At 40.1% G+C, this 27918-nt stretch overlaps 1 protein-coding gene across 1 annotated transcript; it reads left to right on the top strand.

Annotated features, from left to right (window-relative positions):
* The first annotated feature begins 148 nt into the window (after positions 1–148).
* On the top strand, positions 149–4019 carry LOC122043625. The gene is made up of 2 exons (XM_042604233.1): positions 149–324; positions 3108–4019. Exons 1-2 carry the CDS (start codon positions 149–151, stop codon positions 3862–3864), a joined length of 933 nt encoding a protein of 310 aa, XP_042460167.1. The 3' UTR covers positions 3865–4019.
* The last annotated feature ends 23899 nt before the right edge of the window (positions 4020–27918 follow it).

Raw genomic sequence — 27918 nt, 5'->3', positions numbered from 1 at the left:
CATAATGTATGACCTGAATGCTTTGGATATTGGAGGCACAGTGTATGACCTGAATGCTTTAGAGAGTGGAGGCATAGTGTATAACCTGGATGCCTTAGAGAGTGGAGGCACAGTGTAAGACATTAATGTTTTCGAGCTTGGAAGCACAATGTATGACATGAATGCCTTAGAGAGCGAAGGCATGGTATATGAGTCGGATGCTTTGGAACTTAGAGATATAGTATATGACTTGAATGCCTTGAAGATTAAAGACACATTGTATGGCTTGAATGCCTTAGACATTGGAGGTATGGTGTTTGATCTGGATGCCCTGGAGATTTGGAGGCATGGTGTATAACCCAAATGCCTTGGAGATTGGAGGCACAGTGTATGACCTAAATACCTTGGAGAGTTGGAGGTACAGTGTATGACTTGAATGCCTTGAAAATTAGAGGCGTGGGGTATGACTGGAATTCCTTGGAGATCTGGAGGCATGGTGCATGACCCGAATGCCTAATGGCGTCATGCCCAAGTGAATCTGGAATAGCCGACCGAATAGTCGCTGAGCATGAGAGTCATGCTCGCTTATAACTCATAGCTAGGGTGAGCATCTGGGACAACCAACCAGCCGATCATTGGGCACGAGAGCCATGCTCATTTATAACTCATCGCAAAGGCAAGCATCTGGGGCAATCGACCAGACGATTGTTGGGCACGAGAGTCATACTCACTTATTACTCACAACTGAGGTGAGAGTCCAGGATAGTCGACCGGATGGTCATTGGGCGCGAGAGTCATGCTCTCTTATTACTCGCAGCTAGAGAGAAAGTCTGGGATAATTTTCGGATGGTCATTAGGCATAAGAGTCATGCTCACTTATAACTCGCAGCAGAGGCAAGAGTCTGAGATAACCAACTAGATGGTCTTTGGGTGCAAGAAATAACAGCCCCCAAGTGGCCATTGAGAGAAGAACCTCCAACCTGATAAGTATAGAGATATAGTCTAAATTTAAACTCTAAAATTCAAGCTTTAGACTTATATGTCGAAATGACTTAAGCGGATAATCTCAAGCTACCAAGAAAAACAAAGAGCTGCTCGAGATGATTGAATTGTCATTTAGAGCTTGGATGAATTTACTCGGGTTTAAATTTAATTCCGTCTTTGATGGGGATTGTCGATCGACTCAAATTGTACTGTGCTTTGATATATTTGTCTCAATTCCTCGATTTCCAAGTATTCACAGAGTTGAGGAGAGACCAGGAAATTCCAGTTCACCACTCCTGCACTGTAGTGGCGATGTGTTTTTCAAAGTCCTCCAAAGTCATGGAGATGTTGATTGTACAAGTTGTGTCATCTTTATGTTCTAGAATAGGAAAAGATTCCTACAGACGACACCAAATTTGATCTCATCCAGAAGCTAAATAGACGGTCGGTGAGGTGGCTAGAAATGTTGGTGGAGGAAAGACTATGAGCTACGAGCTACGAACCTGGATCTGGGAGCTATGGACCCGCACACAAAGAGCCAATGAAAACGCTAAAGCAAGAATTAGTGGGGGTCTTTAGAGCAAGCACTTCAACCTCAAAGTCAGAACAGTAGTCGAGCGAAATAGAGAAGAAGATGAACAGTAGAACAGTAGAATAGTAGAACAATGGAATTTGAGTGTCTTTGGATGACTCCGCGTACTTGGCCAATGGAGAAGATTCCTTTAATTTCACCTCTCATAACCTCCGTAATAATGAGGCAGCAAAAAATGTGCGGTGTAAGAATATGTCGGGTGATAGAATATGTATAGCAGTCCTACTCTAAGCAAAGGAAGGTTCAATTGCGTGTATATATATGCCAGAATAAGGGAATATTTTCTAGTAGGTAGTTGTTATTATCTGACAATCTATTACAATTCCCTAACAATGTCATCTCCTAGAGGAGATCTGACGGGCTTTGAGTCCGAACAGATGTATGTTGAGAGACTTGCACAAGAGAAGTGGGGAGCTAAGCCCTATATTTCCAGCCATCTCTAGGGCCCGACCAACTGCATATTGAGAGACTTACATAGGAGAAGTGGGGAGCTAAGCCCCATATGTCCGGCCAGCTCTATGGTCCGACTAGTTATATGCTGAAAGACTTGCACAAGAGAATAGGGAGCTAACCCCCGTATGCCTGGCCGACTATAAAGCCCGACTGACTATAAGTTGAGAGATTTGCACAGGAGAATAGAGAGTTGAGCCGCATATGCTCTGTCGACTATAGGGTCACCCGAGTTTATGCTAAGAACCTTACATTGGAAGAGTGGGAAGCTGGGACCCGTAAATCCGACTGGCTCTATGGTCACCGAGATTTATATTGAAAACTCTATTTCTAAGAGATGATTCGTTTAAATATATATATTCGAACTTTAACTATCATATTATCTTAACTATCGATTTCTTATTATATTTAGGATCACTCCTAACATGTGGAATCAATCATCAACCATATTTGATCCAACAAAATTCACCTCGCTTCTCGACGACCATCAATTTGTCGTTTAACCATGAACCATTGTCACATCATGAATCTGTTAACAATCAGAACACTTCAAACCATGCATAGTATTTTAAAAACGATGTATGTAGCGTAAACTGGATTTGAAAACAGATATTCTTGTTATGCAATTAATTTCTATTTTTTTTCCTTGTCTAGTCTATGCATCAAACCAAATAAGATTGACTTTTGTTCACTACTTTAATTGATTGAACCATTAAAGGATGGGCTAAATGCTTAAAACAATGATAATGGAGAACAAGAAGGTGAGGATGAGGACAAATGGATCAATAAATAGCAAAGTTGATTGTTAGAAGGTGTGGAAGAGATACATGACAATTACAGAGAACAAAATACAGGTTAGATATGGGAGAATATAACATAAATATGGACAGTAAACAAATGTCGAGAGAAAGGAAAAGAAAGACATGTTAAGCTAATAAATTAAGCTAGTTTGCGTGTATATCAATTCATGCTTAATTATCAGTCCAACAAGGTTTACAATCAAAACAATATTTGACCAAAGTTTAATATTTTTAAATCAAATCGGCAAATATATGTAAGAAACAATCAAAGACGAAAAGTCGTAATCCTAATTCTTCAAAAGAAACGCGGCCCCAAAAAAGATAGCTAGGCATCCTTTTGTTATAAATAGGACCCAATCTTTGATCCTTTTCCCATCGGCGATCAGAATGGAAGCCTCCTCAGTAGCTTTGCTCCTTGCTTCCCTGCTCTTCTCCGCAGCCTCCGCCGTCGACTACACGGCGACCAACAACGCCGGCGGCACCCCGGGAGGCGCCCGGTTCGACTCCGAGATCGGCCTCGACTACAGCAAGCAGGTGCTGGCCGACGCCTCCTCCTTCTGCTGGTCCATTTTCCAGCAACCCACCGAGGCTGATCGCAGGTCGGTGCAGCGCATCGCGCTCATCGTCGAGTCCATGGACGGCGTCGCCTACAACTCCAACGACGAGATCCACCTCAGCGCAGACTACGTCGCGGGCTATAGCGGCGACGTGCGGACCGAGATCACCGGCGTGCTGTACCACGAGGTAACGCACTCGTGGCAGTGGAACGGGCGCGGCGCCGCCAACGGAGGCCTCATCGAGGGGATCGCCGACTTCGTTCGGCTCAAAGCCGGCTACGCGCCGGGGCACTGGGTGGGGCCCGGCGGAGGGGACCGGTGGGACCAGGGGTACGACGTGACGGCCCAGTTCCTGGACTACTGCGAGGGGCTGATGGCCGGCTTCGTGGCGCAGCTGAACGCGAAGATGAGGGACGGCTACAGCGACGACTTCTTCCAGCAGTTGCTGGGGAAGACGGTGGACCAACTCTGGACCGACTACAAGGCCCAGTACAGTGGCTAAATAAATATAAATATATATTCAAAATTAATCATTAATATTATAATCCATGCCTTATCGAATAATTTGTATTATAATGCAAGCTTTGTGTTGGAGTTAGATGAAAGTAAAATATATAATTTATTTTTACGTACGAAAATTAAATTTATATTTTAGTTAGTGATGTACTAATCTTTGACGTTATAAACTTTTAGAATTATTGTGAACTCTGTCAATAAATTATTCAAAGTTTAAATGATACTTACGTACTATCAACATTATATGACAATGGTTTAATCTTTAACATGGTGATATGTGACAATAATCTTCTTTTATTTTTTTAACAAAATTACAACTCTCTTCTTTCTTAAACTTTTTTCCTTTTTTCTTTTTTTTTCTTTTTCTCTTCTCTCCCACACTTCATACAAGAGATATGAATTTATAAGATAAGATGAGAATATGGATAGTCATTTCATTATGGGGTTATTAATATTCATTTATATTAGTGGAGTCATGAGATGAAGTTACTAACATTCATTTATATTAGTGGTCATAAGATGGAGTTACTAACATTATATTAGTGGATTCATTTATATTAGTGGAGTTATGAGATAACCTTATTATTCTATTTGAATGCCCCATAGCGGGCATACATTACTAACACCATATGAATGACCCATAGTGGACATAAGTTACTTCTCTAGACCTGTCTCTCAGACCTCAATTTATCTTTTAGACCATCGATAAATAGACTAAAGTAGCAAACATTGAATTATGATATCAAAAAATAGTTGAAAGTAACAAGGGCATAAGAAAGAGATCAAATCCTCTGTCCCCAAATTTCTCTATCCCCGTGTCCCCCTTGCCGATCGGACGGACCAGATTACATATCAAGGATGTCTTGCACATCATGAGGATACTGCACACATCTTAAAGATGTCATGATGTCTTAAGATGTAATCTGGTCCGTCCGATCGACAGGGGACACGGGGACAGAGAAATTTGGGGACAGAAGATTTGATCTGCATAAGAAATCCCACCTAGAGGATTTCGGATCTCACACAGTGGGGCTCGAGGATATCAAGTTATTGTCTCTTACAATATGGCTTCCACTATCTCAGTCGTCTTATCACATGTGGTATGAAACACGTACCACAATGTTAACCCCTTATCTCTTAGAAGGGCATATGTTAGTTTTCGCTAACATTGTATAGGTATGAGACTCAGTCTACACATAAGACTCTACCCAGAGATCTCTGAGAGAGTACCTCAAAGACATATCACAATTCACATGTAATATCTGAGATCTCAAACCTAGCTTCTTATAAGTAATATGGATGTGACTACGCCTATGTTAGTCATGTCGCATATGACCTCATCTTGAACACATATTAGGGTGACTTAAGTTCTAATAGGGCTACTCTCAAAACCTCCTATAACTAGAAATCATCTTATCCTCACTCTTGGAGGTGGTCACTCGTGTGATAGAGTTGACCTTGTCTGCCTGACATATCTATTATATCACAAAACATATATATAACAAGTGCATTGTAAAGACGCTATATATATATAAATATGACCAATTAATGCATAAAAAATTATATATTTTATTAAGCGTCACTATAGTCAAGTTTGTTAGGGTTAATTTATAGCTAGAGAGGGGAGGGTGGTGAATAGCTCATCGTGCTCGTCGTAGCTTGCTTCTTGATAATGATATGCAGCGGAATGTACAAGAAACACAAATGCAACGCTAATACAAGGATTTACTTGGTATCCACCTCAAGAAGAGGTGACCAATCCAAGGATCCACATGCGACACACTCTCCACTAAGAAAAACACTCCTTTATGGTAACTACCGAAGGTGGAGAAGCCTTGAACAAACCCACACAACAAATACAACTCACGCAAGAAGAAAATACAAAAGATACAAGTAAAGAGCTTCTTCTTCTTGCTTACTTGTTGCTTGTTGTTGCCTCTTGAACCTTGGAAGTGTGGCTACACTTGTCCCTAAGAGCCTTCAAGATCTGGCTGTGAGAGTGGAGAAATCTCTGTGGTCTTCGCTGAAGTCGTGCGGAGAAGAGAATCGAAGCCGTGTCTAGAAAATCACTCGCCAACGGCTATAATCTGCGCTAATGGTCGGATCCCAATCGATTGAATTGCTCTCAATAGCAATTCAATCGATTGGGGAGGCTTTGAATTGATCGGTTGATCGATCTAGAGCGCCTCTGTGCTCTCGGAAATCATTTGAATCGATTGCCCAATCGATTCAACATGTCTCGCGCGATTTCCCAACCTCCCAATCGATCGCCCGATCGATTGGAGGCTCCCAATCAACCGGGTGATCGATTGGGAGTGCTTCTGTGCAATGGCGTCGCTCCCCCAATTGATCCACTTATCAATTGGGAGGAGCTTTTATCGTGGCACCCGTTCAATCGATCAACCGATCGATTGAACTATGGTTCAATTGATCAGTTGATCGATTGACCCATTTCTATTTGCCCTAATCAAGTCCAACAGACCTAAAAACCCAACATCGGGTCAACCATGACCTGTTGGGGCATCATGCCTAGCATCCGATTACTCTCGACCTGTTAGGACTTCCTCACCAAGTGTCTGGTCAATCCCTTTGACCCACTTGGACTTTTTTCCTCATACCAAGTATCCGGTCAACCCTCTGACCTACTTGGACTTCTCCATACCAGGTGTCCGGTCAACCTTAACCCACTTGGATTTCCATGTGCCTGGCTTCACTCACCAGGACCTTCACGTAGCTTCACTCACTAGGATTTTCATACTGCCTAGCTTCACTCACTAGGTCTTACACCTGGCTTCACTCACCAGGACTTCTCCTCTGCCTAGCTTCACTCACTTGGTCTTTCACCTGGCTTCACTTACCAGGATTTTCTAACTGTCTGGCTTGTCTCACCAGGACTTCCCAATCAAGTATCCAGTCAGTCTTGACCTACTTGACTCTTCTTCATATCTAACTGGTCAACCTTGACCAGAGGAGAATTGTACCAACAATCTACCCGAATGAACGATTGCACCTGCAATCTCTATGTATTGTCAAACATCGAACCCCAAATATCAAGACTCAAGCTTGAGTCTTCTCAAGCTTAGTCAACCAGGTCAACCTTGACCTAAAGGATATTGCACCAACAAAGTCAATACAAACTAAGACATGTTATAAAGTACACAAACCCAATTACTCTTTATGTCCCATAAAAGAGTCTCTACTAATAGGTTTGGTGAAGAGGTCAACAACTATGTTGTGCGTTGAAATGTACTTGATAGTCACTTCATTCTTCTCAATGATGTCTCTCACATATGATATCTGGTATCTATGTGTTTGGTTCTACTATGAAACTTAGGGTGTCGAATGTAATAAATAGCGACTTGATTATCACAATAAATCATTGCTAGCCTCCCACTATCTGGTATAATCCCTAAGTCATCTAATAGTTTTCGGAGTCAAACACTCTCTTGAACTGCTAATGAACAAGCGACAAACTCAGCCTCCATCGTAGATAGAGCAACACAGCTTTGCTTCTTATTACTCCAGTAAATGGCTCCACCATTGAGCAAGAAAGTAAAACGTGATGTTGATTTGCATTTATCCAAATCGCCTCCCCAATCAGCATCTGAATATCCTATAAGTTACAAATCACCTCCTCCATAACACAGAGAGAAGTTTATAGTTTCTTTGAGATATCAAAAAATCTTTTTTACTGCTCTCCAGTGGCCCCTTCTAGGATTTTCTTGATATCTATATACCAAACCAACTACATAACATATATCCGGTCATGTACACAACATTGCATATATTAGACTTTCTACTGTACTAGAATAAGGTACTTTGCTCATTTCCCTTACTTCTACCTGAGTTTTGGGACACATTTCCAAGCTCAGACCATCACCTTTAGCGATTGGAGTATTAATGGGATTACTATCACTCATCCTAATGTGCTCAAGAAATTTTTTAATGTAGGTCTCTTATGAAAGAGCCAACACTTTTCTCAAGCGATCCCTCTAAATCTTTACTCCAAGGATGAACTTAGCTTCACCCATGTCTTTCATGTCAAAGCTAGATGACAACCATATTTTAATGGTTATAAGATACTCAATATTGATCTCAACCAACATTATGTCATCCATATATAATGATAGAATCACAAAAGAGTCATCTAACCTTTTTAAATAGACATAATGATCCTCCTCGACCATTGTTAAACCATAAGATATCACCTCCTTGTGAAATCTTAGGTACCACCGCTTGGATGATTGCTTTAGGGCATATATCAATTTTTGAAGTAGACAAACCTTATCTTCTTGATCTACTAAAACAAACCCAAAGGGTTGTTCCATGTAGATCTCCTCATCCAAACTTCCATTAAGGAAAGTGGTCTTAACGTTCATCTAGTATAACTCTAGATCTAAACTTGCAACAATCGCTAAAAGTAAATGGATCGATGTAAACTTGACTATTGGGGAGAAAGTCTCCTCGTAGTCAATGCCCTTTTTTGTGTGTAACTCTTGGCTACAAGATGAGCTTTATATCTCGATCAATTCATCGGCCTTCCTCTTGATTTTGAGAACCCATTTGCTCCCAATGGCCTTTGGATGTTGCATCACAATTGTCACTTACACAAATCAAATTAACAATTTATACTTAACCAAACCCCCGAAACCTATACTAAGGTAGTATAATAGAGGGCTTGGGTCGTCTCTCATGTGGAATTAATGGTAGGATTTTTTTTTTCAGACCCAATCGAATTAAGGGGTTTGTTTTGGAGGGTTGTTTTCTAAACCTAATGTAATAAATGAAATCCTAACTAACTAGCAATGATGAACCCATAGCACATTGTCACTCTATACTACGGATATCACCATAAACATGCATAAATGAAATCAACTATCAAACCTAGCTAACTATTGAAGACTACCCCTGCACCATATTGTCATACTGCGACACAAGAATCATCATTAATAGACATAACATGAAACCGTAGGATCAAAAAGAATTTAGATATCTCCACAATTGTAAGATATTGTCCACTTTGGGCCTAGGCCCTCATGCCTTTACTCTTGGGCTCTCCCCAAAAGGCCTCATGCCAATGGAGATATCTTTTCTCTTATAAACTCATGATATTTCCCATGTGTTTTCAATGTGGGACTATGTTTGCAACCTTGCAACCCCAACAATCCCCCCCCTCAAACAAAGGACCACAGGCTTCCCACGTCTGATCCTTGACCCACCAGGTCTTCCTGCCCCTCGGTCCACCCGACCTACTAGGACTTCCTTGCCTAGCCACAACTAGGACTTCCTGCTTGGTATATGGTCCTCTTGATCTAAACATAGGAGCCCCCACTTTCTTTGTTCGAGGTTAATATTGTACCTACATGGCTCAATCAGACCATAGCTCTTATACACAGTCGGCGGTTAAACCTTTTGGCAGTCCGGGCTCTGATACCAATTGTAGGATCGAAAAGAATTTAGATATCTCCACAATGGTATGATATTGTCCACTTTGGGCCTAGGCCCTTATGGCTTTGCTCTTGGGCTCTCCCCAAAATGCCTCATGCCAATGGAGATATCTTTTCTCTTATAAACTCATGATCTTTTCCATGTGTTTTCAATGTGGGACTATGTTTGCAACCATGCAACCCCAACAGAAACAAACACAATTAACACAAATATGTATAAGGAAAGCAACAGTCAAACAAATGCAATTAACTAAACAACTTAATAGCAATTAAACAAAATTTAACTATACATAATTGATAAACTTGCACCACATTATCACACTATGGGACAAGATTAACAATCATGCATAATGAAACTAAACAAAGTACCAAAACTAAACAATCCAACATGTATAAGGAATTAATAGCTGTTAGGACCCTTGGCGGCCGGCTAGAGGGGGGTGAATAACCCCTGCACAAATCAAGCAAACGAACCTTTCTCGGACTTATAACTTAGAATAAAATACTTGCATAGACAAAATAAGAAATAAACTGAAAAGACAGAGACATAGAGAATTTTACTTGGTTACAACTGGGGAGATTGTTAATCCAAAGAATAAAGTTACGCTAATTTCTCCTTCAGGCAGAGAAGCCTCTTTACAGCAATGAAGTATAAAAAGACGAAGCTAAAACAAACAATTAAGCGTGTACAAGTGTTGCTTAAATATTTCTTGTTATTTTTAGCTTCTGGGAGTAAGGCTGCTTATATAGCCCTGCTCGGGGCGCTTGAAAGGGTTCCAAGCGCCTGGAGTGGGATAGAACTCTATTTCCCGACGAATGGTCAAAGGCTATGTCACTAATAAAACTTGGGTTCTGGGCGTCCGGAAGGGTTTCGGGGGCCCCGGACTGCTCGGACACCCGGAAGGGTTCTGGGCACCTGAGACTGCTCCGAGCACCCAGAATGGTTCCGAGCGCCCTAGACTGCTCCGGGCGCCCAGAATGGTTCCAGGCGCCCTGAAGGGGAAAGTCAACATTTTGTTGACTTTTTCTTCGAGCCTCCAGCTTTGGCTCTGCTTGCTTCGGTCCAGGTCTTCCGCTCCGGCTCCGCTAGCTTAGGTGATTTCGGCCATCCGGAATAGGACACACCCGAACCAACTTTCGACCTTCTCCTCGAGCAATCTTCCACTCCGGCTTCTCGTCCCTCGGAATCGTTGCATGCTTCCTTCTCATCCACCAGCGCACTCTTCCACAGCTTTTCGTCCCTCGGACGTGTTGGGATGTATACTATAAGCCTAGCTTTTGTATGAACATCAATTTTTTGAGATATTTTGAAATAAGAATCACTTTGGTCAAATGTCTGCATTTTATATTTATTTATATGTTAATGTAGTTGTCCATTTAATTTATATTGTTGATAACATGATGTGTGGTGCTACACAGAAGATCATGTTACCAGTTCCTTATAAATTATAAATAGTAGCTCACGACCGAGATGGATAGGTACAAACCATTGGAACGGTTATAGTGTAATTTGGTATTAGTCTGTCTTGACTATAAAATTATACTAGTACACTATGTGTGTATTAAGTTGGGTCATTTGAAGTTGTTCGATTTATACTGACTGCATAAAAGAACAGAACCTCTGTTATTATGGATATATGTTCTCTTAATCCCGATATAATAACAAGCACGTATACTTAGTATTTATTTCTTTGACTTATCAATGGGTGAGATTTATTTGTTAAATCAATAGGCCCGATGAGTTGGGAGATAGTACCATTTATATGGTGTGTTGTTGATTATAAAAGGAAACTTTGTCCTATTTATTTAGGTTAATGATGTTCCCTTGAGGAGCTCATAAGGATTATCATGTAAACCCTGCAGGTGGACTTAGTCCGACATGATAATAAGGTTGAGTGGTACTACTCTTGGAGCTAGATGTTAATTAATTGAGTTGTCAGTAACTTATTTAATTAACGGACATACGATATCTTAAACACAGGGAGATTAATACACTCATGATAAGAAGGAGCCCATATTATAATATGGGACTGGTGCGGTAGTTCAATAATAACTCTTTAGTGGTATGAGTTATTATTGATGAACTTGAGTTGAGTGTTCGAGTTGAACACAAGAAGCTCAAGTCCATTAGGAGGCCAAAACCAATTCTTCCTCTCGGTCCCTGTTGTAGCCTCTACATAGCCTCGCATTCACTCGTTTGATTTTATTTCCTACCCAAGAAAGGGGTCGGTCAAGCCTTGCTTGGTGCCCAAGAAAGGGGCTGACTAAACCAAAGAAAAGGAAAAGAAAATGAAGAGAAAAGAAAAGAAAGAAAGGGAAAAAAGAGGGAGATGTTTTCTCAACAGAATTAGTGATGTTTCTAAAAAGAATTATGTTGATTCTTTCTTAGAAATTTTCTAAAAATAATTATATTAATTCTTTCTTAAGAAATTTTTCTAAAAAGAATTATGTTAATTCTTTCCTAGAGATTTTTTCTAAACAAAAATTTTGTTAATACTTCTCCTCTTTTATCTGGTGCCAAAAGTTATAAAAAGGGAAGAGGTCATGCCACCATTACCTAATCTCTCTTGAGTTGTTTTCCCTTGCTTATGGTCGGCACCTCATCTCTTCTTTTCTCTCTTTTCTTTTCCCCTAGGGTCGGCGCCCACCTCCTCTCTTCCTCCTAGGGCTGGCACCCCACCTTCTCCTCTCTTCCTCCCTTTTCTCCCACTAGGGCCGGCGCATATCTCCCTTGGTGGCCGAAGCTTGGAGGAGAAGAAGAAGAAGAAGAGAAGAACCACCCTAGGTGGTAGGCGGTTTGGAGGAGAAGAAGAAGAAGGAGCTGCCCTTTTTCAAAGCATCTTTTGGTGGTAGGTGGCTTGGAAACAAAAGAAGGTTCGGGTGGTTTGTCTTGGTAGATCGTCGCCCACATGACATCCAAGAAGAGGAGAGGAATACAGCATAAGATCAAGAGGTCTTTGTCTACAAAGAAAGGTACAACTAGTTCTTTATTCCGCAGCGCAATTGGTTTTGTTTTCTTCGTGTCGATTTTGGATATAGATTTCAAATACCAACACAAGAGGCTACGATCTTGTGCTTCGATCAAGGTGCATTTTGATCAATCAAGAACTTGCTTGATTGATTAAACACATGTTTGATCAAGTATATGGTTTGTTAGGAATAGTTCTATCCTTGTATAAAATTTTGTACAAGGGGTTTATACAGAACGGAATTCCCAGCGCTAACAGGATGCACCGAGCCCGTCGACTCTCTTCTTGCTAGCTATGTCTTTTGCTCCTTGTGTAATCTTCCGCTTCGGTTTCTCATCCCTCGGAAACACTGCATTCTCCCTTCTCGTCCATCAGTGTACTCTTCCATAGCACCTCATCCCTCAGACACACTGAGTCCGTCGGCTCTCTCTCGTGTCGTCCTTCTCGCTAGCTACGTCTTTTGCTTGACTTCCTGTGCTCCTAAGTTCATGCACACTTAGACACAGGGTTAAACACAACAGGACCTAACCTAACTTGTTTGATCACATCAAAACTACCTTGAAGTATCAACAATCTCCCCCTTTTTTATGTAGGCAACCCAAGTTAAGTTAGGGTAAACCAATATAAAGTAAAAGCAATAAATTTTGCAATAAAATGCAAAAAGTGAAAATTTTAAGCTACCTCCCCCTAAGCTTAATCTTCCCTTCTCCCCCTTTGATCACATAAAAAATGGGGTACCTAAAAAAAAATCTAAGGGCAACTTTTCAAAAATAAGAAAGTTATATATAAAAAAACTCTGATTTTCCAATAAAAAAACTTATCAAGTTTTTAAAATTTTGAAGAAATTTGGAAATAATTTGCAACGTAAATAATTTTAAAAGCTTTAAGTTTTGTAAATATAATTTCTTAAGTTAAACAAATTTGTAAAAAAAATATTTGAGTAATTTTGGTGAAATAATTTTGGTAAAATAAAGCTGATACTTCCAAAAAAAACTTTGATAGACAAATACTTTTTTAAAAAAATTAAGTTATTTTTAAAATAATTCTAAGTTAAAAACACCGAAAAAAATATTTGAGTACATATTTAAAGTATTATTTAATTACAATTAAATGCTTTATCAGTTAGTCAATTAAACATTTTATTTCATTAATTGGTTTCAAGGCTGTGGCGAGGCACTAGGTCTTGTTGGTTGTTGGAGCAATACTCACTTTCTAGACAAAGCCTCTTAAGGAAATCAAATATTTAACTTTCTCGTTGAAAGCCCTAAGTCTAATTAAAGTTCAATTTATACAAGGTTTGGGAACCCAATACAGGTTCCTTCCAACTGGATTAACTAGAAATCTCTTAGGAATATATTTCTGAAATTTTTTTCTAATTTGTCCCTTATGGTAATTAAAATACCAGTTCAAATTATTATATTTTCTAATATTTTAATTTTTTACATTTAAGCATGCACGATTTTTCAAGCCTTCTACTTGTATTTTCAATTTATCCTTTTCTAATTTTAATTTTTCAAAATCTTCTAATAAACAAGATTTGGCTAGAATTAACTTTAATTCTTTATTTTCTTTTTCTAGTTTGCAACAGTCTTTAGATAATAATTTAACAAATTTAAATAACTTTTCGGGAGGAAGAGATTGTACCTAACTTACCTTGTCGATCTCATTATATGTAGCTCCCCCTGAACTATTGTTTTCTTTCGATCTAGATCCCCCTTCATCGATGCTCTCAATGCTCATTTCGGACAAGCTTTCTATGTCCTCAGGAAGGAATTTAGCTATAAGGATTGTCCTGGCAATTTCCTCGGTCTCAGATTCTTTTGATGATGACTCGGTGTCCATCAAGGAGTTGGATTCGACTTCAATTAGTTCTTCGTAGAGCTTCAAGAACTTTCCCCAAAGTTCTTTCGCACTTTCGTAGTTGTCGATTCTGTCTAGATCTTCCACCAGTAGTACGCTTATTAGATGATATTCAGCGTTACCGTTTGACGTAAAGTCGTCGCACTGCTTTTTGGTCCAAAGGTGTTTTTCAATTTCTTCTCCATTTGTGTTCTTTGGTGCTTCATAACCATATTTTATTATTAATAAAATATTAAAATCTATTTTAAGAAATACCTCCATTCATCGCTTCCAAAATGCGAACTCCCCCTCGAACGTTGGTGGGTAGATGTTAGCTCCGGTCATCTCATTGCTTCAGTAGACGGTTAGTCCTTCTGAGGCGTCCTTGCTCTGATATCACTTGTTAGGACCCTTGGCGGCCGGCTAGAGGGGGGTGAATACCCCTTGCACAAATCAAGCAAACGAACCATTCTCGGACTTATAATTTAGAATAAAACACTTGCATAGACAAAATAAGAAATAAACTGAAAAGACAGAGACACAGAGAATTTTACTTGGTTACAACCGGGGAAGTTGTTAATCCAAGGAATAAAGTTACGTTAATTTCTCCTTCAGACGGAGAAGCGTCTTTACAGCAATGAAGCACAGAAATATGAAGCTAAAATAGATAAAGAAGTGTGTACAAGTGTTGCTTGAATAATTCTTGTTGTTTTTAGCTTCTGGGAGTAGGGCTGCTTATATAACCTTTCTCGGGGTGCCTGGAAAGGTTCCAGGCACCTGGAGTGGGATAGAACTCTATCCCCAATGCAACAGTCAAAGGCCACGTCAATGATAAAACTTGGGTTTCGGGCGCTCGGAACCCTTCCGGGCACCCCAGACTGCTCCGGGCGCTCGGAATGGTTCCGGGCGCCCCGGACTGCTCCGGGCACTCCGAATGGTTCTAGGCGCTCGGAATGGTTCCGGGCACCCCGAAGGGGAAAGTCAACATTTTGTTGACTTTCTCTTCAGACCTCCAGCTTCGGTTCCGCTTGCTTCGGTTTGGGTCTTACACTCCGGCTCCGTTAGCTTAGGTGATTTCGACCATCCAGAATAGGGCTCACCCGAACCCAACTTTCGGCCTTCTCCTCGAGCAATCTTCCGCTCAGGCTTCTAGTCCCTCGAAATCTCCACATGCTTGCTTCTCATCCGTCAGCGTACTCTTCCACAGTTTTTCGTCCCTCGGACGCACCAAGCCCGTCGGCTCTCTACCGTGCTGACCTTCTCGCTAGCTACGTCTTTTGCTCCTCGAGCAATCTTCCGCTTCGGCTTCTCATCCCTTGGAAACACCGTACACTCCCTTCTCGTCCGTTAATGTACTCTTCCGCAGCACCTCGTCCCTCAGACGCACCGAGCCGTCCTTCTCACTAGCTGCATCTTTTGCTCGACTTCCTGTGCTCCTAAGTTCTTACACATTTAGACATAGGGTTAAACACAACATGACCTAACCTAACTTGTTTGATCACATCAAAACTAGCTTGGGGTACCAACAATAGATAAATCAAACAAGAAAATAAACTAAGTTATCCAAACCTCTCTTCCATGATCAACTCCAATCGACTACCCTCTGCCATCACACGAAGGGCCCGGAGATAGAACCACCAACACCGGTGAATAGCAACATACACTAAATTTAGATGAACAAGAAGACCCAATACAAAATTATATAATCAAGGGCACCACATCAGGAGTCCAGCAAGACAGCAACCAAATAGAATTCCAACAATAGCATAGGAAGAACTTTCTATCAGAATTGGTGAACAGAGGTTGAGTTGAGTGAGTTTCTCTCGATAAAGAGCCTTGCCAAAGCAGAAGATATAGTGAAGATAACCCTAGCTCTTCTTCCATCGGAGATGGATACACATTGAGTTTCTACAGTCTCCTACTTTCGCAACCACATCCACAAGGAGTATCCAGCAGCCTTAGCGTCAGATTCAGATGGGAGGCTCGAAGAATAGCAAGGTCAACTTAGCTTCTACTAGAGAAGAATGGAGGGCCACTGAATCTCACTGAATATGACTCCTGCCTTCACAAACCACATTTGCAGAGGTCACCTTAAGTGCCCGGTGCTGGATTTTTGAAGGAGCTTCACCGAAGGAGTAGATGAATAGCCACCGTCCCTTCTTTGGAATCCCCTGCTTCTGTAAAACATGATGGCAAAGAGGAGTACAATTAGGTTAGCGTGGAGATGAAGGGGCCTCACCGGAGCAACTGTTGGTTGATACTAGGAATATCGTACCGGTTCTCCTGTATAAAAATTTTGTACAAGTCCTGAATCATTCCTAACAACCTATTGTGTTATTTAGAAATTAAATTAGGAATCACAAACGGAACTTAACATTATTAATTCCAAATTTAACTTATCTGTTCTTAGAGGTTTAGACTTGGATCGCAAACAATACTTAACATTATTGATCCAAATCCACCCATGTTACAAATTCAATTAAATATTAATTTCAGAGATTGGCTTCTAGGTTAAACATGGCTAGGCACTAGGCCTTCTTGGGTATGGGAGCATCCACCACTTCCTAGACAAAGCCTTTCAACGAAATTTAATATTTAATTTCCTTATAGTAGCCCTAGGTTTAACCAAAAAGAACAATTGAATCACAAGTTCGAAAAAACAAAAAAAACACAAACTCGAATCATAAATTCGAAACCTAGAATTATATGCCTCTTGTGTTTGGTATTTCAAAATCTATATAAAGAAAATTAGTAAGATGCGGAATAAAATTAATAGTTATACCTTTCTTTGTAAGCAACAACCTCTTGATCTTCTATCGTATTCCTCTTCTTATCTTGGACGTCGTGTGGGTGACGATCTACCAAGACGAGAACCACCCAATCTTCCTTCTTCTCTAAGCAAGTTTCGGCCACCACAAGAACTCCAAGAGAAGATGAGGTTCGGCCACTACCAAGCTCCAAGGGATGCTAAGAAACAAGACCTCCTATCTCTCCTTCTTCCTTTAACAAGATCCGGCCACCAACCAAGCTCCTTAAGATGAAGATGCCGCCGACCAAGGAAGAAGAATAAGAGAGGGAGAGGAAGAGAGGGGCAGACCACCAACCAAGGAAGAGAGGAAATAATAGAAGAGATATTGTTATGAGGTGAGACACCTCTACCCTCTCTTTTATATTCCTTGGTCTTGGCAAATAAGGAAAGTTTTATTAAAACTTCCTTATTATCTTTGCCAATGAAAGGAAAGTTTAATAAAATTTCCCTTTCAAACTATATATATGGTCGGCCACCTTAATCTCTCCAAACAAATAAAGTTTTAAACACAAAATTAAAACTTCCTAATTTCTTTCTAGAAATTTTTAAATAAAAATTTCTCTTTTGAAAATTCCCTTCATGGTTGGTCATAAAAGGAAACTTTTATAAATTAAAATATCTCTATTAAAACATGTGGATGATTTACAAAAGGAAAGTTTTCTCTAAAATTAAAATCTTCCTTTCAATCTACAAATAAGGAAAGATATCAAATCTTTTCTTAATCTTTTGTAGAAACTATAAAAGGAAAGATTTAATTTTAAAACTCTCTTTTAAAATCATGAGAATGGTTACAAAAAAGGAAAGTTTTATGAAAAATTAAAATCTTCCTTTTAACTACAAATAAGGAAAGATATCAAACCTTTCACTTAATCTTTTGTAGAAAACTATAAAAGGAAAGATTTAAATTTTAAACTCTCTTTTAAAACCATGGCTTCCACATAAGAAAGATTTTAAAAAATAAAAACCTTTTAATTTATTATGGCCGGCCACACTAAATTTGGGTTCAAGATAGGGTCGGCCACCTAATGAAACCAACTTACCTTGGTTTGGCCGACCCTAGCTTGGGCTCCAAGCTAGGCTTGGCCGGCCACCTTAAGGTGGGTATCGGTGGGTATAATACTTTATAAATAAGAGGTTACGATAGGGACCGAGAGAAGAAATTGGTTTTGGTTTCCCAATGAAATTAAGCTTCCCGTGTTCGCCCCGAACACCCAACTTAATTTCATCAATAATAATTCATACCACTAAAGAATTATTATTGAACTACCGCACCAATCCCAAATTACATTTTGGGCTCCTTCTTATCATGAGTGTGTTATTCTCCCTGTGTTTAAGATATAGAATGTCCACTAATTAAATGAGTTACTGACAACTCACTTAATTAATATCTAGCTCCAAGAGTAGTACCAGTCAACCTTATCGTCATGTCGAACTAAGTCCACCTGCAGGGTTTACATGACAATCCTTATGAGCTCCTCTTGGGGACATCATCAACCTAGATTACTAGGATACAATTTCCTTCTATAATCAACAACACACACTATAAATAATATCATTTTCGAACTTATCGGGCCTATTGATTTATCGAACTTAATCGCACCCATTGATAAGTCAAAGAAATAAATACTAGATATATGTGCTTGTTATTATATCAGGATTAAGAGCACACACTTCCACAATAACAAAGGTCTTGCTCTTTTATTCAGTCAGTATAAAGGGAACTTACCTTAAATGGTCCTGCTCAATACACTCAGAGTGTATTGGTGTAATTTTATAGTTAAGATAAACTAATATCAAACTACACTATGACTATTCCAATGGTTTGTTCCTTTCCATCTTACTCGTGAGCTACTATTTATAATTTATAAGGAATTGATAACATGATCTTCTGTATGTAACACAACACACCATATTATCTATAATATAAATTAATTGAACAACTACACTTAGCATATAAATGTAGACATTTGACCAATGTGATTCTTTATTTATAAAATAAATGTTTATACAAAAGCAAGGCTTTTAGTATACACTCTAACAATCTCCCACTTATACTAAAAGACTATGCTGCCATAAATACTGCCATACATCTGATTCTCATTCCTTCATCATGCCCATCAAAAGCTCTTGCCTTAAGGGCCTTAGAGAAAGGATCTTTCGGTTATCATCTAATGCAATCTATGCGACAACAACTTCTCCTCGTTATACGATGTCTCGTATTGGGTGGTACTTGCGCTCTATGTGTTTACTTGCTTTATGGGCTCATGGTTCCTTCGAGTTTGCTACTGCACCATTTATTATTAATACACTGTAATAATTTTGGGCAAACCAGGAATCACATCTTAGTCCATCATGAAGTTTCTGAGCCATACAACTTTTATAACTGCCTTAGAGGCTGTCATATACTTAGCTTCTATGGTGGAGTCTGAAAAAGCATCTTTGCTTAACACACCTTCATTATTATGACTCTACCTCCTAAAGTAAACACAAACTCCGAGGTTGACTTACTATTTGTCCCTATCTGATTCGAAGTCAGAATCCTTGTAACCCACAAGGAGCAAATCATCTGCTTGGTAAACCAGCATATAATCTCTAGTCCTTCTCAGGTACTTCAATATATGCTTTACACCAGTCTAATGTTCTTGTCCAGGGTTACTTTGATATCTGTTAACCATGCACATGGTAAAACAGATATCCAGTCTCATGCATAGCATACATTAGGCTTCCTACAGCTGAAGCATAAGGAACTGCCTTTATGCCCTCTATCTCTTTTGATGTCTTCGAAGACATCTCTTTAGATAAAGCTACTCCATGTCTAAAAGGTAGAACACCTTTCTTGGAATCTTGCATGCTAAAACGAGTTAGGATTGTATCGATATATGAAGCTCGGGATAAGCACAACATTCTTTTCTTGTGATCCCTTATTACTTTGATCCCGAGAATATGTGCGCATTCACCCAAGTCCTTTATATCGAATTGCTTGGACAACCATACTCTTACTTCTGACAACACTTTGATATTGTTTCCAACTATCAAAAATGTCATCTATGTATAGTATAAGAAATACCACCATGTTTCCATCACACTTTTTGTATACACAAGACTCATTCAGACACTGAATAAATCCATATGACTGGATTACTTCATTAAACCGGATGTTCCAAGACCTTGAAGCTTGCTTCAGTCCATAAATAGACCGATTTAGCTTACATACTAGATGCTCTTTGCCTTTTTCAATGAACCCCTCTGGTTGCTTCATATGGATGTTTTCTTCAAGACTTCCGTTAAGGAAAGCTGTCTTGACATCCATTTGTCAAACCTCATAATCCATATAAGTAGCTGTTGGGTTTTTCGGGCCGCGAAAACCGCTTTTTCGCGTCGCGGAAACCCCGAAAGCCCCTAGCCATGGATCCGTGCGAAGAAAATTTACGAAAAACTTACGAGTACGAGTTTACTATCTAGATCTACACTTAGATCTACATGTTTAGAAATTTACCCTTGTAGCGAAGCCCTTCGCGTTCCCGCTCGTCCAAACGGTGCCGGATCTCGAGAGTGTCAAAATAGACACTCCTCTAGAAGTATCCACACGAACTAATTAGGTGGAGATGACCAAAAATCAAGGTGTGCTAGCACCTATGTGGTTCGGCCAAGGAAGGAGGAGAGGGAGAACTTGAGAGGAAGAAGATGCAATAATAATCACTTGAATGAAAATGAATCCATTTTCATTCAAATTGTGGCCGGCCACATTTTCCAAATGTAACCCCCTCATTAATGCATTAAGTTTTCATCAAAGAGGGAATGTAACCTCCATGAGGTGGCACTCACTAGTAACTCCCATGAGGTGGCAACCATGATGATGTGGTGCATCATCATTGGTCCACATCAATGCCAACTCACCAATGAGGTGGCATAAAGTCAAGTCAAACTTGAGTTTTAATCTTCCTCTCAAGTCAAGTCAAACTTGACCAAATCTCTTCCATGGTTGATCTAATCTAACCATTTGATTCAAGCCAACTTAATATAATGAATCTAATTCATTTAATTAAATTGATTCAATGAGTCAAAATCTAAATTAGACTCATTGAACACATGAATCAACTTGAGTCGAACTCAAGTTAGCCCAATTAGGATTACTCTTAATCCAATTGGATCCATCAAATGAATCAAGTCCTCTTGGTTCATCATATGAACCTAATCTCCATCTAATTGTCCTAAGTGTGTGACCCTATAGGTTCTTGTAACGTTGGCAATGCCCTAAACCCATTTAGGAGCATAAGTAATGAGCGGTATCTAGCAACACATCATTACTACCCAAGTTACAAGAATGTCGAGATCCGACATCACCTTGTGACTATTAATTGTGACTCCTCACAAAATATGACAAGTGTCCTTCTATCCTAGACATCTAGATTGATTAATATGAGGCATAGACCGTGTCATCCTCTAATCAATCTAAATCTTGAACTCCAAGTAGACACACTAAATCAAATGAGCTCAATATCCTATATTGACTTATTTGGGCATGGTCATGCACTTCGTGGTCTCACTCTATCAAGAATACCGATGTCACTCCCGTCATATTGTTAGTTAGAGCCCTAGAGCCAATCATTTGATGATTGTATGGACTCATGTATATCATATTCTTTTATATTAATAAAGACATTTGTTTGGTTATTATACTTATTTATATTAGTGCCAAATAGACTAAGTATAATAGCATCCTTGAGTAGAAGGTTCATACCTATATCAATCGATTAGTTGAATCGATAGTGAGATGATATAGGGAACACTACTCTAAATCATTCCTAGTCGAGTATTAGCATTCAGGGACAATGTTAATACAATAAGACTAGCATGTAGGTCAGCTCGATGACTTGATCTCACAAGTCATGGATATAGAGATATCAAGCTGACACATGGGTATGCATTAGAGAATGTATACTGAATGACCCGCCATGAGAAAGTATCATGGATCGTTATATGAGTGTCATATACTTTCTCATGTGGCTATTAGTATGACTATTATTCCTTAGACCTGAAGTCACCATGGATCCCTACATAAGGAGTTATGTACTTTGGTTTCGTCAAACGTCACCCGTAACTGGGTGGACTATAAAGGCGATTACTGGGTATATAACGAATTATGTAGAGGGATGTGAGTGATGTAGATGGGATCTATCCCTCCCATATGACGGGAGCGACATCAATATTCTTGATAGAGTTAGACCACGAAGTGCATGGCCATGCCCAAATGAGTCAACATTATATATTGAGCTCATTTGATCGAGTGAGTCTACTTGGAGTTCAAGATTTAGATTGATTAGAGGATGACACGGTCTATGCCTCATATTGATCAATCTAGATGTCTAGGATAGAAGGACAATGTCACATATTTTGTGAGGAGTCACAATTGGTAGTCACAAGGTGATGTCGAATCTCGACATTCTTGTAACTTGGGTAGTAATGATGTGTTGCTAGATACCGCTCATTACTTATGCTCCTAAATGGGTTTAGGGCATTGCCAACGTTACAAGAACCTATAGGGTCACACACTTAGGACAATTAGATGGAGATTAGGTTCATATGATGAACCAAGAGGATTAGATTCATTTGATGAATCAAATTGGATTAAGAGTAATCCTAATTGGGCTAACTTGAGTTCGACTCAAGTTGATTCATGTATTCAATGAGTCTAATTTAGATTTTGACTCATTGAATTAATTTAATTTAATGAATTAGATTCATTATATTAAGTTGACTCGAATCAAATGATTAGATTAGATCAACCATGGTAGAGATTGGGTCAAGTTTGACTTGACTTGAGAAGGAAGTCCAAAGGTCAATTTTGACTTGACCTTTTGCCACCTCATTGGTGAGTTGGCATTAGGTGGACCAATAATGATATTCCACATCATCATGGGTGCCACCTCATGGAAGTTACAAAGCCATTTTCTTATTAACTTCACATTAATTGCATTTAATGGGGAGTTACACAAGATGAAAGTGGCCGGCCACTTTGTGAATGAATTTGAATTCATTTTCATTCAAGTGTGGTAATTTTTCCTCCTTCTTCCTCTCAAGCTCTCCCTCGCCCTCTCCTCCTTGCTTGGCCGAATCTCACATAGGTGCTAGCACACCTTGGTTTTTGGTCACCTCCATCTAGTGTGTCCGTGTGGATACTTCTAGAGGACCGTGCGCTTGACGGTCTTGAGATCCGGCAATATTTGGACGAGCGGGATTCGCGTGGGGCGCGCATCAAGGGTAATGATCTTAACTTTAGTGTAGATCTAAAGTTTTACAAACTTGTACAAGAAAAAGGTTTTTCGAAAAATTTTGTTTACGAATCTTTGCACGAGATCCTTGGCTTTGGGTGACTCGGGGTTTTCGCGACGCGAAAAAGTGGTTTTCGCGGCCCGACGAACCCAACAGTGGTATCAGAGCCACGTGCAAGGCTTGTACGAGTTTAATTTTTGGTTTTATGAAAACTAAAGTTTCTGTAATTTTCTGTAAAATTATGATTTTATAGTTTTTATGGGTAATTTTTCCGTAGAAGCGAAGCACAAGTGTCTCGGCACTTGTAGGCTTCGGCTACCCGGCTTCGTTTTGCCCCAAATCTGTTTGGGACAGCGTGCTTGGGTGCCATTAGATCTCAAAGGAGCAACTCACGATGGTTAGATCATGGGTAGGGGTACTGCCCCTAACCCCGCAAGGGGATTTGCTCGCGATTGCACCCGAAATCGCTAAAAATGAACCCGCCGGGAAGATTTTTCCGAAACGGCAATGTCTCGGTCCAAATCGTTTTGGGACAGCGGGTTTAGGCACTGTTGGATCGCAAAGGAACCCTCGCGATGGTTAGATCGTGGGTAGGGGCGCTTCCCCTGGGCCCCGCAAGGGGATCCGTTCCGCGATTGCGCCCGAAACAACTAAACGGGACCGCCGGGAAATTTTACTCATAAAAATTGTAAAAATTATTTTAAAATTATAGAAAATTATGAAAATATATAATTTTGAATTATATATTAATTTGTGATAGTCATGGCCCAAAATACCCAATAAGATTGGATTTGTGTTGTAATTCATAATACGGCCTGCGTGCCGTCATATGATTGTGTGTGCTGTATTTTTATTTTTTTTTTTCCCACGGCCTGCGCGTCGTACCTTTCTCTTATTCTGGTTGTAAATTAGATTTAGACTCGAATGTAACTCGAGTTTCAAATTGTAATGTACAAATTGGAGCGGTGGAGGGTCCACACGAGACGGAGTTCCGAGGCGGGCACGAGCAACACAAGGTGGTCAAAGGGAGGAGCTTGGAGAAGCTGTTGACCCTAGGTTGACCATTCGATCTTCTCATTGGCTTGAGAAGATCGTAGTAGGGCCATGACTAAATCACAAATAGATTAATTAATTAATTGTTATGTATCTGATGCATGTTTAATAATTAATTAATTAATTAGTGCCTTAACGATTAGATTAGATCTAAGTCGTGCACATGATGCACCCTTGCGATTAGATTAGATCTAAGTCGTGCACAAGATGCATCCTTTTTCGATTAGATTAGATCTCGATCGAACCAACTCTAAATGCCTAACCGTGTCGTGATATCTATCACTACCTCGATCACATGTATTGTTAAATCTGCCAAAGTAGAGCAATACATATTATCTTGGTAGGGTACGGAGGGACAATCTTGGTCCCGCCTATCAACGCATGGGTAAATACAAACTTAATTAGATTGAGTATTCCTAGTTACTCGGTTGGATCGAGTCAACTATAGGCATTCTTCCAATAGTTGGAAAGGTAGGACAAAATCACGTTTATATTAACTCTCGGGCGTATTAGCCAAAGCTAACTCGAGTTTTAATATAAATATGGATCTTGATCCTATAAACAAGAGTTGCATAGATATGTAATTGGTAATCGTTACCTACCGATCATACTAAGCCTTGGGCGTATTAGCCAAAGCTAACTCAAGGGTTAGTATGATGTGGATCTTGTCCCACAAGAATTATAGAATTCAGTGGGAGCATCATTTAATTAAAGGCCTAATTAAATGATTTTTAAAAGAATATGATATTTATTTCTGGAAATTTTCTGTTGTAGATAACCATGACGTCGAACACGAATTCCTTCTCCCTGCGATCTGTCCTTAAGAAGGACAAGCTCAACGGAGCAAATTTCCTGGACTGGTACAGGAACCTGAGAATAGTTCTCACCCAAGAACGTAAACTGTACGTTCTGGAGCAGCCCATTCCGGAGGCTCCTCCTGCCACTGCCACGCGAGCAGACCAAGATGCTTACAAGAAGCATCAAGATGACGCATTAGATGTGTCCTGTCTTATGCTCGCGACCATGAACTCTGAGCTTCAGAAGCAACATAAGTTGATGGGTGCTTATGATATGGTTGAACATCTTTGTCACCTATATCAAGGACAAGCAAGGCACTGGAAGAGGAACTCCAAAGGATACCTGGAAGATCTTAAGAAGAAGAGAAATAAGATTTCTACTTCAGGTATAAATGTTATAGAAGTCAACCTCTCTATTTCTTCATCGTGGGTATTAGATACCGGATGTGCTTCGCACATTTGTACTAATGTACAAGCGCTGAGGAATAGCAGGGCATTGACGAAGGGTGAGATAGACCTACGAGTAGGCAATGGAGCACGAGTTGCTGCTATTGCTGTAGGAACTTATCATCTATCTCTTCCCTCTGGGCTTGTACTAGAATTAGATGATTGTTGTTATGTGCCTGCCTTGACTAAGAACATAATTTCAGTTTCTTGTTTGGACAAGAAAGGATTTTCGTTTATAATAAAGAACAAATGTTGTTCTGTCTATTTAAACGATATGTTCTATTGTAGTGCACCTCTGATGAACAGACTCTATTTTCTAGACCTTGAGAGCCCTATCTATAACGTTAGTACCAAGAGGTTCAAATCGAATGATATGAACCACACCTATCTCTGGCACTGTCGCTTAGGTCGTATAAATGACAAGCGCTTATCCCAGCTCCATAAGGATGGTTTGCTGGACTCATTTGATTTTGAATCATATGAGATATGCGAGTCATGCCTACGAGGCAAGATGACCAAGACGCCCTTTAGTGGGCATAGCGAGAGAGCAACTGATTTGTTAGGACTCATACATAGTGATGTATGTGGCCCTTTCAATGTTGCTGCTAGAGGCGGTTATAGGTACTTCATCACATTTACTGATGATTTCAGTAGATACGGTTATGTGTACTTGATGACACATAAGTCTGAATCCTTTGAAAAGTTCAAAGAATTCAAGAATGAAGTACAGAAATTCAAGAATGAAGTACAGAACCAACTTGGCAAGAGTATTAAGGTACTTTGATCAGATCGAGGTGGTGAATACTTAAGCCATGAGTTTCGTGACTACTTAGCTGAGTGTGGGATTTTATCTCAACTCACTCCTCCTGGAACACCACAGTGGAATGGTGTATCCGAAAGGAGGAATCGTACCTTATTAGATATGGTACGATCTATGATGAGTCACACAGATCTTCTGACATATCTATGGGGATATGCTCTAGACATGGCAGCTTTCATACTCAACCGAGTTCCATCAAAGGCCGTGATAAAGACACCATATAGGATATGGACTGGGAGAGATGCCCAGGTGTCTTTCATGAGGATTTGGGGTTGTGAGGCTTACGTTAGATGTCAAGTCTCAGACAAATTAGGACCCAAATCCGACAAGTGCTTTTTCATTGGATATCCCAAGGAAACTAAGGGATATTACTTCTACATTCCCAGTCAGCACAAGGTAGTTGTGGCAAAGACTGGGGTCTTTCTAGAAAGGGACTTTGTTTCTAGAAAGACTAGTGGGAGCGCGTTCGATCTTGAAGAAGTTCAAGATGCGAACAATAGCACTGATGCCTCGATGGAAATTGAACTTGAACCACAAAGTGTTGTGGATGATGTTGTTCCACAAGGAGTTGAGGAACAACAACCGGTTCAAGTAGACATACCTCTTCGCAGGTCTGATAGGGTACGTCGTCAGCCTGAGAGATACTCATTTCTCTTGTCTGACCATGATGACATTGTGCTCATAGGGTATGAGCCTACCACCTATCAGGAAGCTGTGATGAGACCAGATTCCGAGAAATGGCTAGAAGCCATGAGATCCGAGATGGAATCCATGTACACCAACCAAGTATGGACTTTCGTTGATCCACCTGAAGGGGTAAAACCCATTGGGTGTAAGTGGGTCTTTAAGAGAAAGACTGACATGGATGGACTTATCTATAAGGGCCGCTTGGTAGCTAAAGGTTTCAAGCAGATTGATGGTATTGACTATGATGAAACCTTTTCTCCAGTAGCGATGTTTAAGTCCATTCGGATCATGCTTGCTATTGCAGCCTACCATGACTATGAGATATGGCAGATGGATGTCAAAACCGTGTTTCTGAATGGAAACCTACTCGAGGATGTGTACATGACACAATCTGAGGGTTTTGTAGATCCACAGCATACTAGTAGAGTATGCAAGCTGCATAGGTCCATTTATGGACTAAAGCAAGCTTCTCGGAGCTGGAATCTTCGATTCGATGATGTGATCAAACAGTTTGGTTTCATCAAGAACGAAGATGAGCCTTGTGTCTACAAGAAGGTTGTAGGGGACTTAGTTGTCTTCCTCATATTGTATGTGGATGACATACTACTCATTGGGAAGGACATCCCTATGCTTCAGTCTGTCAAGACCTGGCTAGGGAGTTGCTTCTCAATGAAGGACTTAGGTGAGGCATCCCGCATTCTAGGGATACAGATCTATAGAGATAGATCTAAGAGATTGCTTGGCCTAAGTCGAGTACATACATTGACAAGGTACTCCTTGGGTTTGCCATGCAGAATTCCAAGAAGGGATTTGCCGATGTCACATGGCGTGAGTCTTCGAAGACTCAAGATCCCTCTTCTAGAGAGAGAGATCGCATGGATCGGATCCCTTATGCCTCG

Source organism: Zingiber officinale, chromosome 2A (assembly GCF_018446385.1).
Source record: "Zingiber officinale cultivar Zhangliang chromosome 2A, Zo_v1.1, whole genome shotgun sequence".
Classification (NCBI taxonomy): Eukaryota; Viridiplantae; Streptophyta; class Magnoliopsida; order Zingiberales; family Zingiberaceae; genus Zingiber; species Zingiber officinale.
Note: the sequence above shows the minus strand (reverse complement) of the source record. Positions and strands in the feature narration are given on the sequence as shown.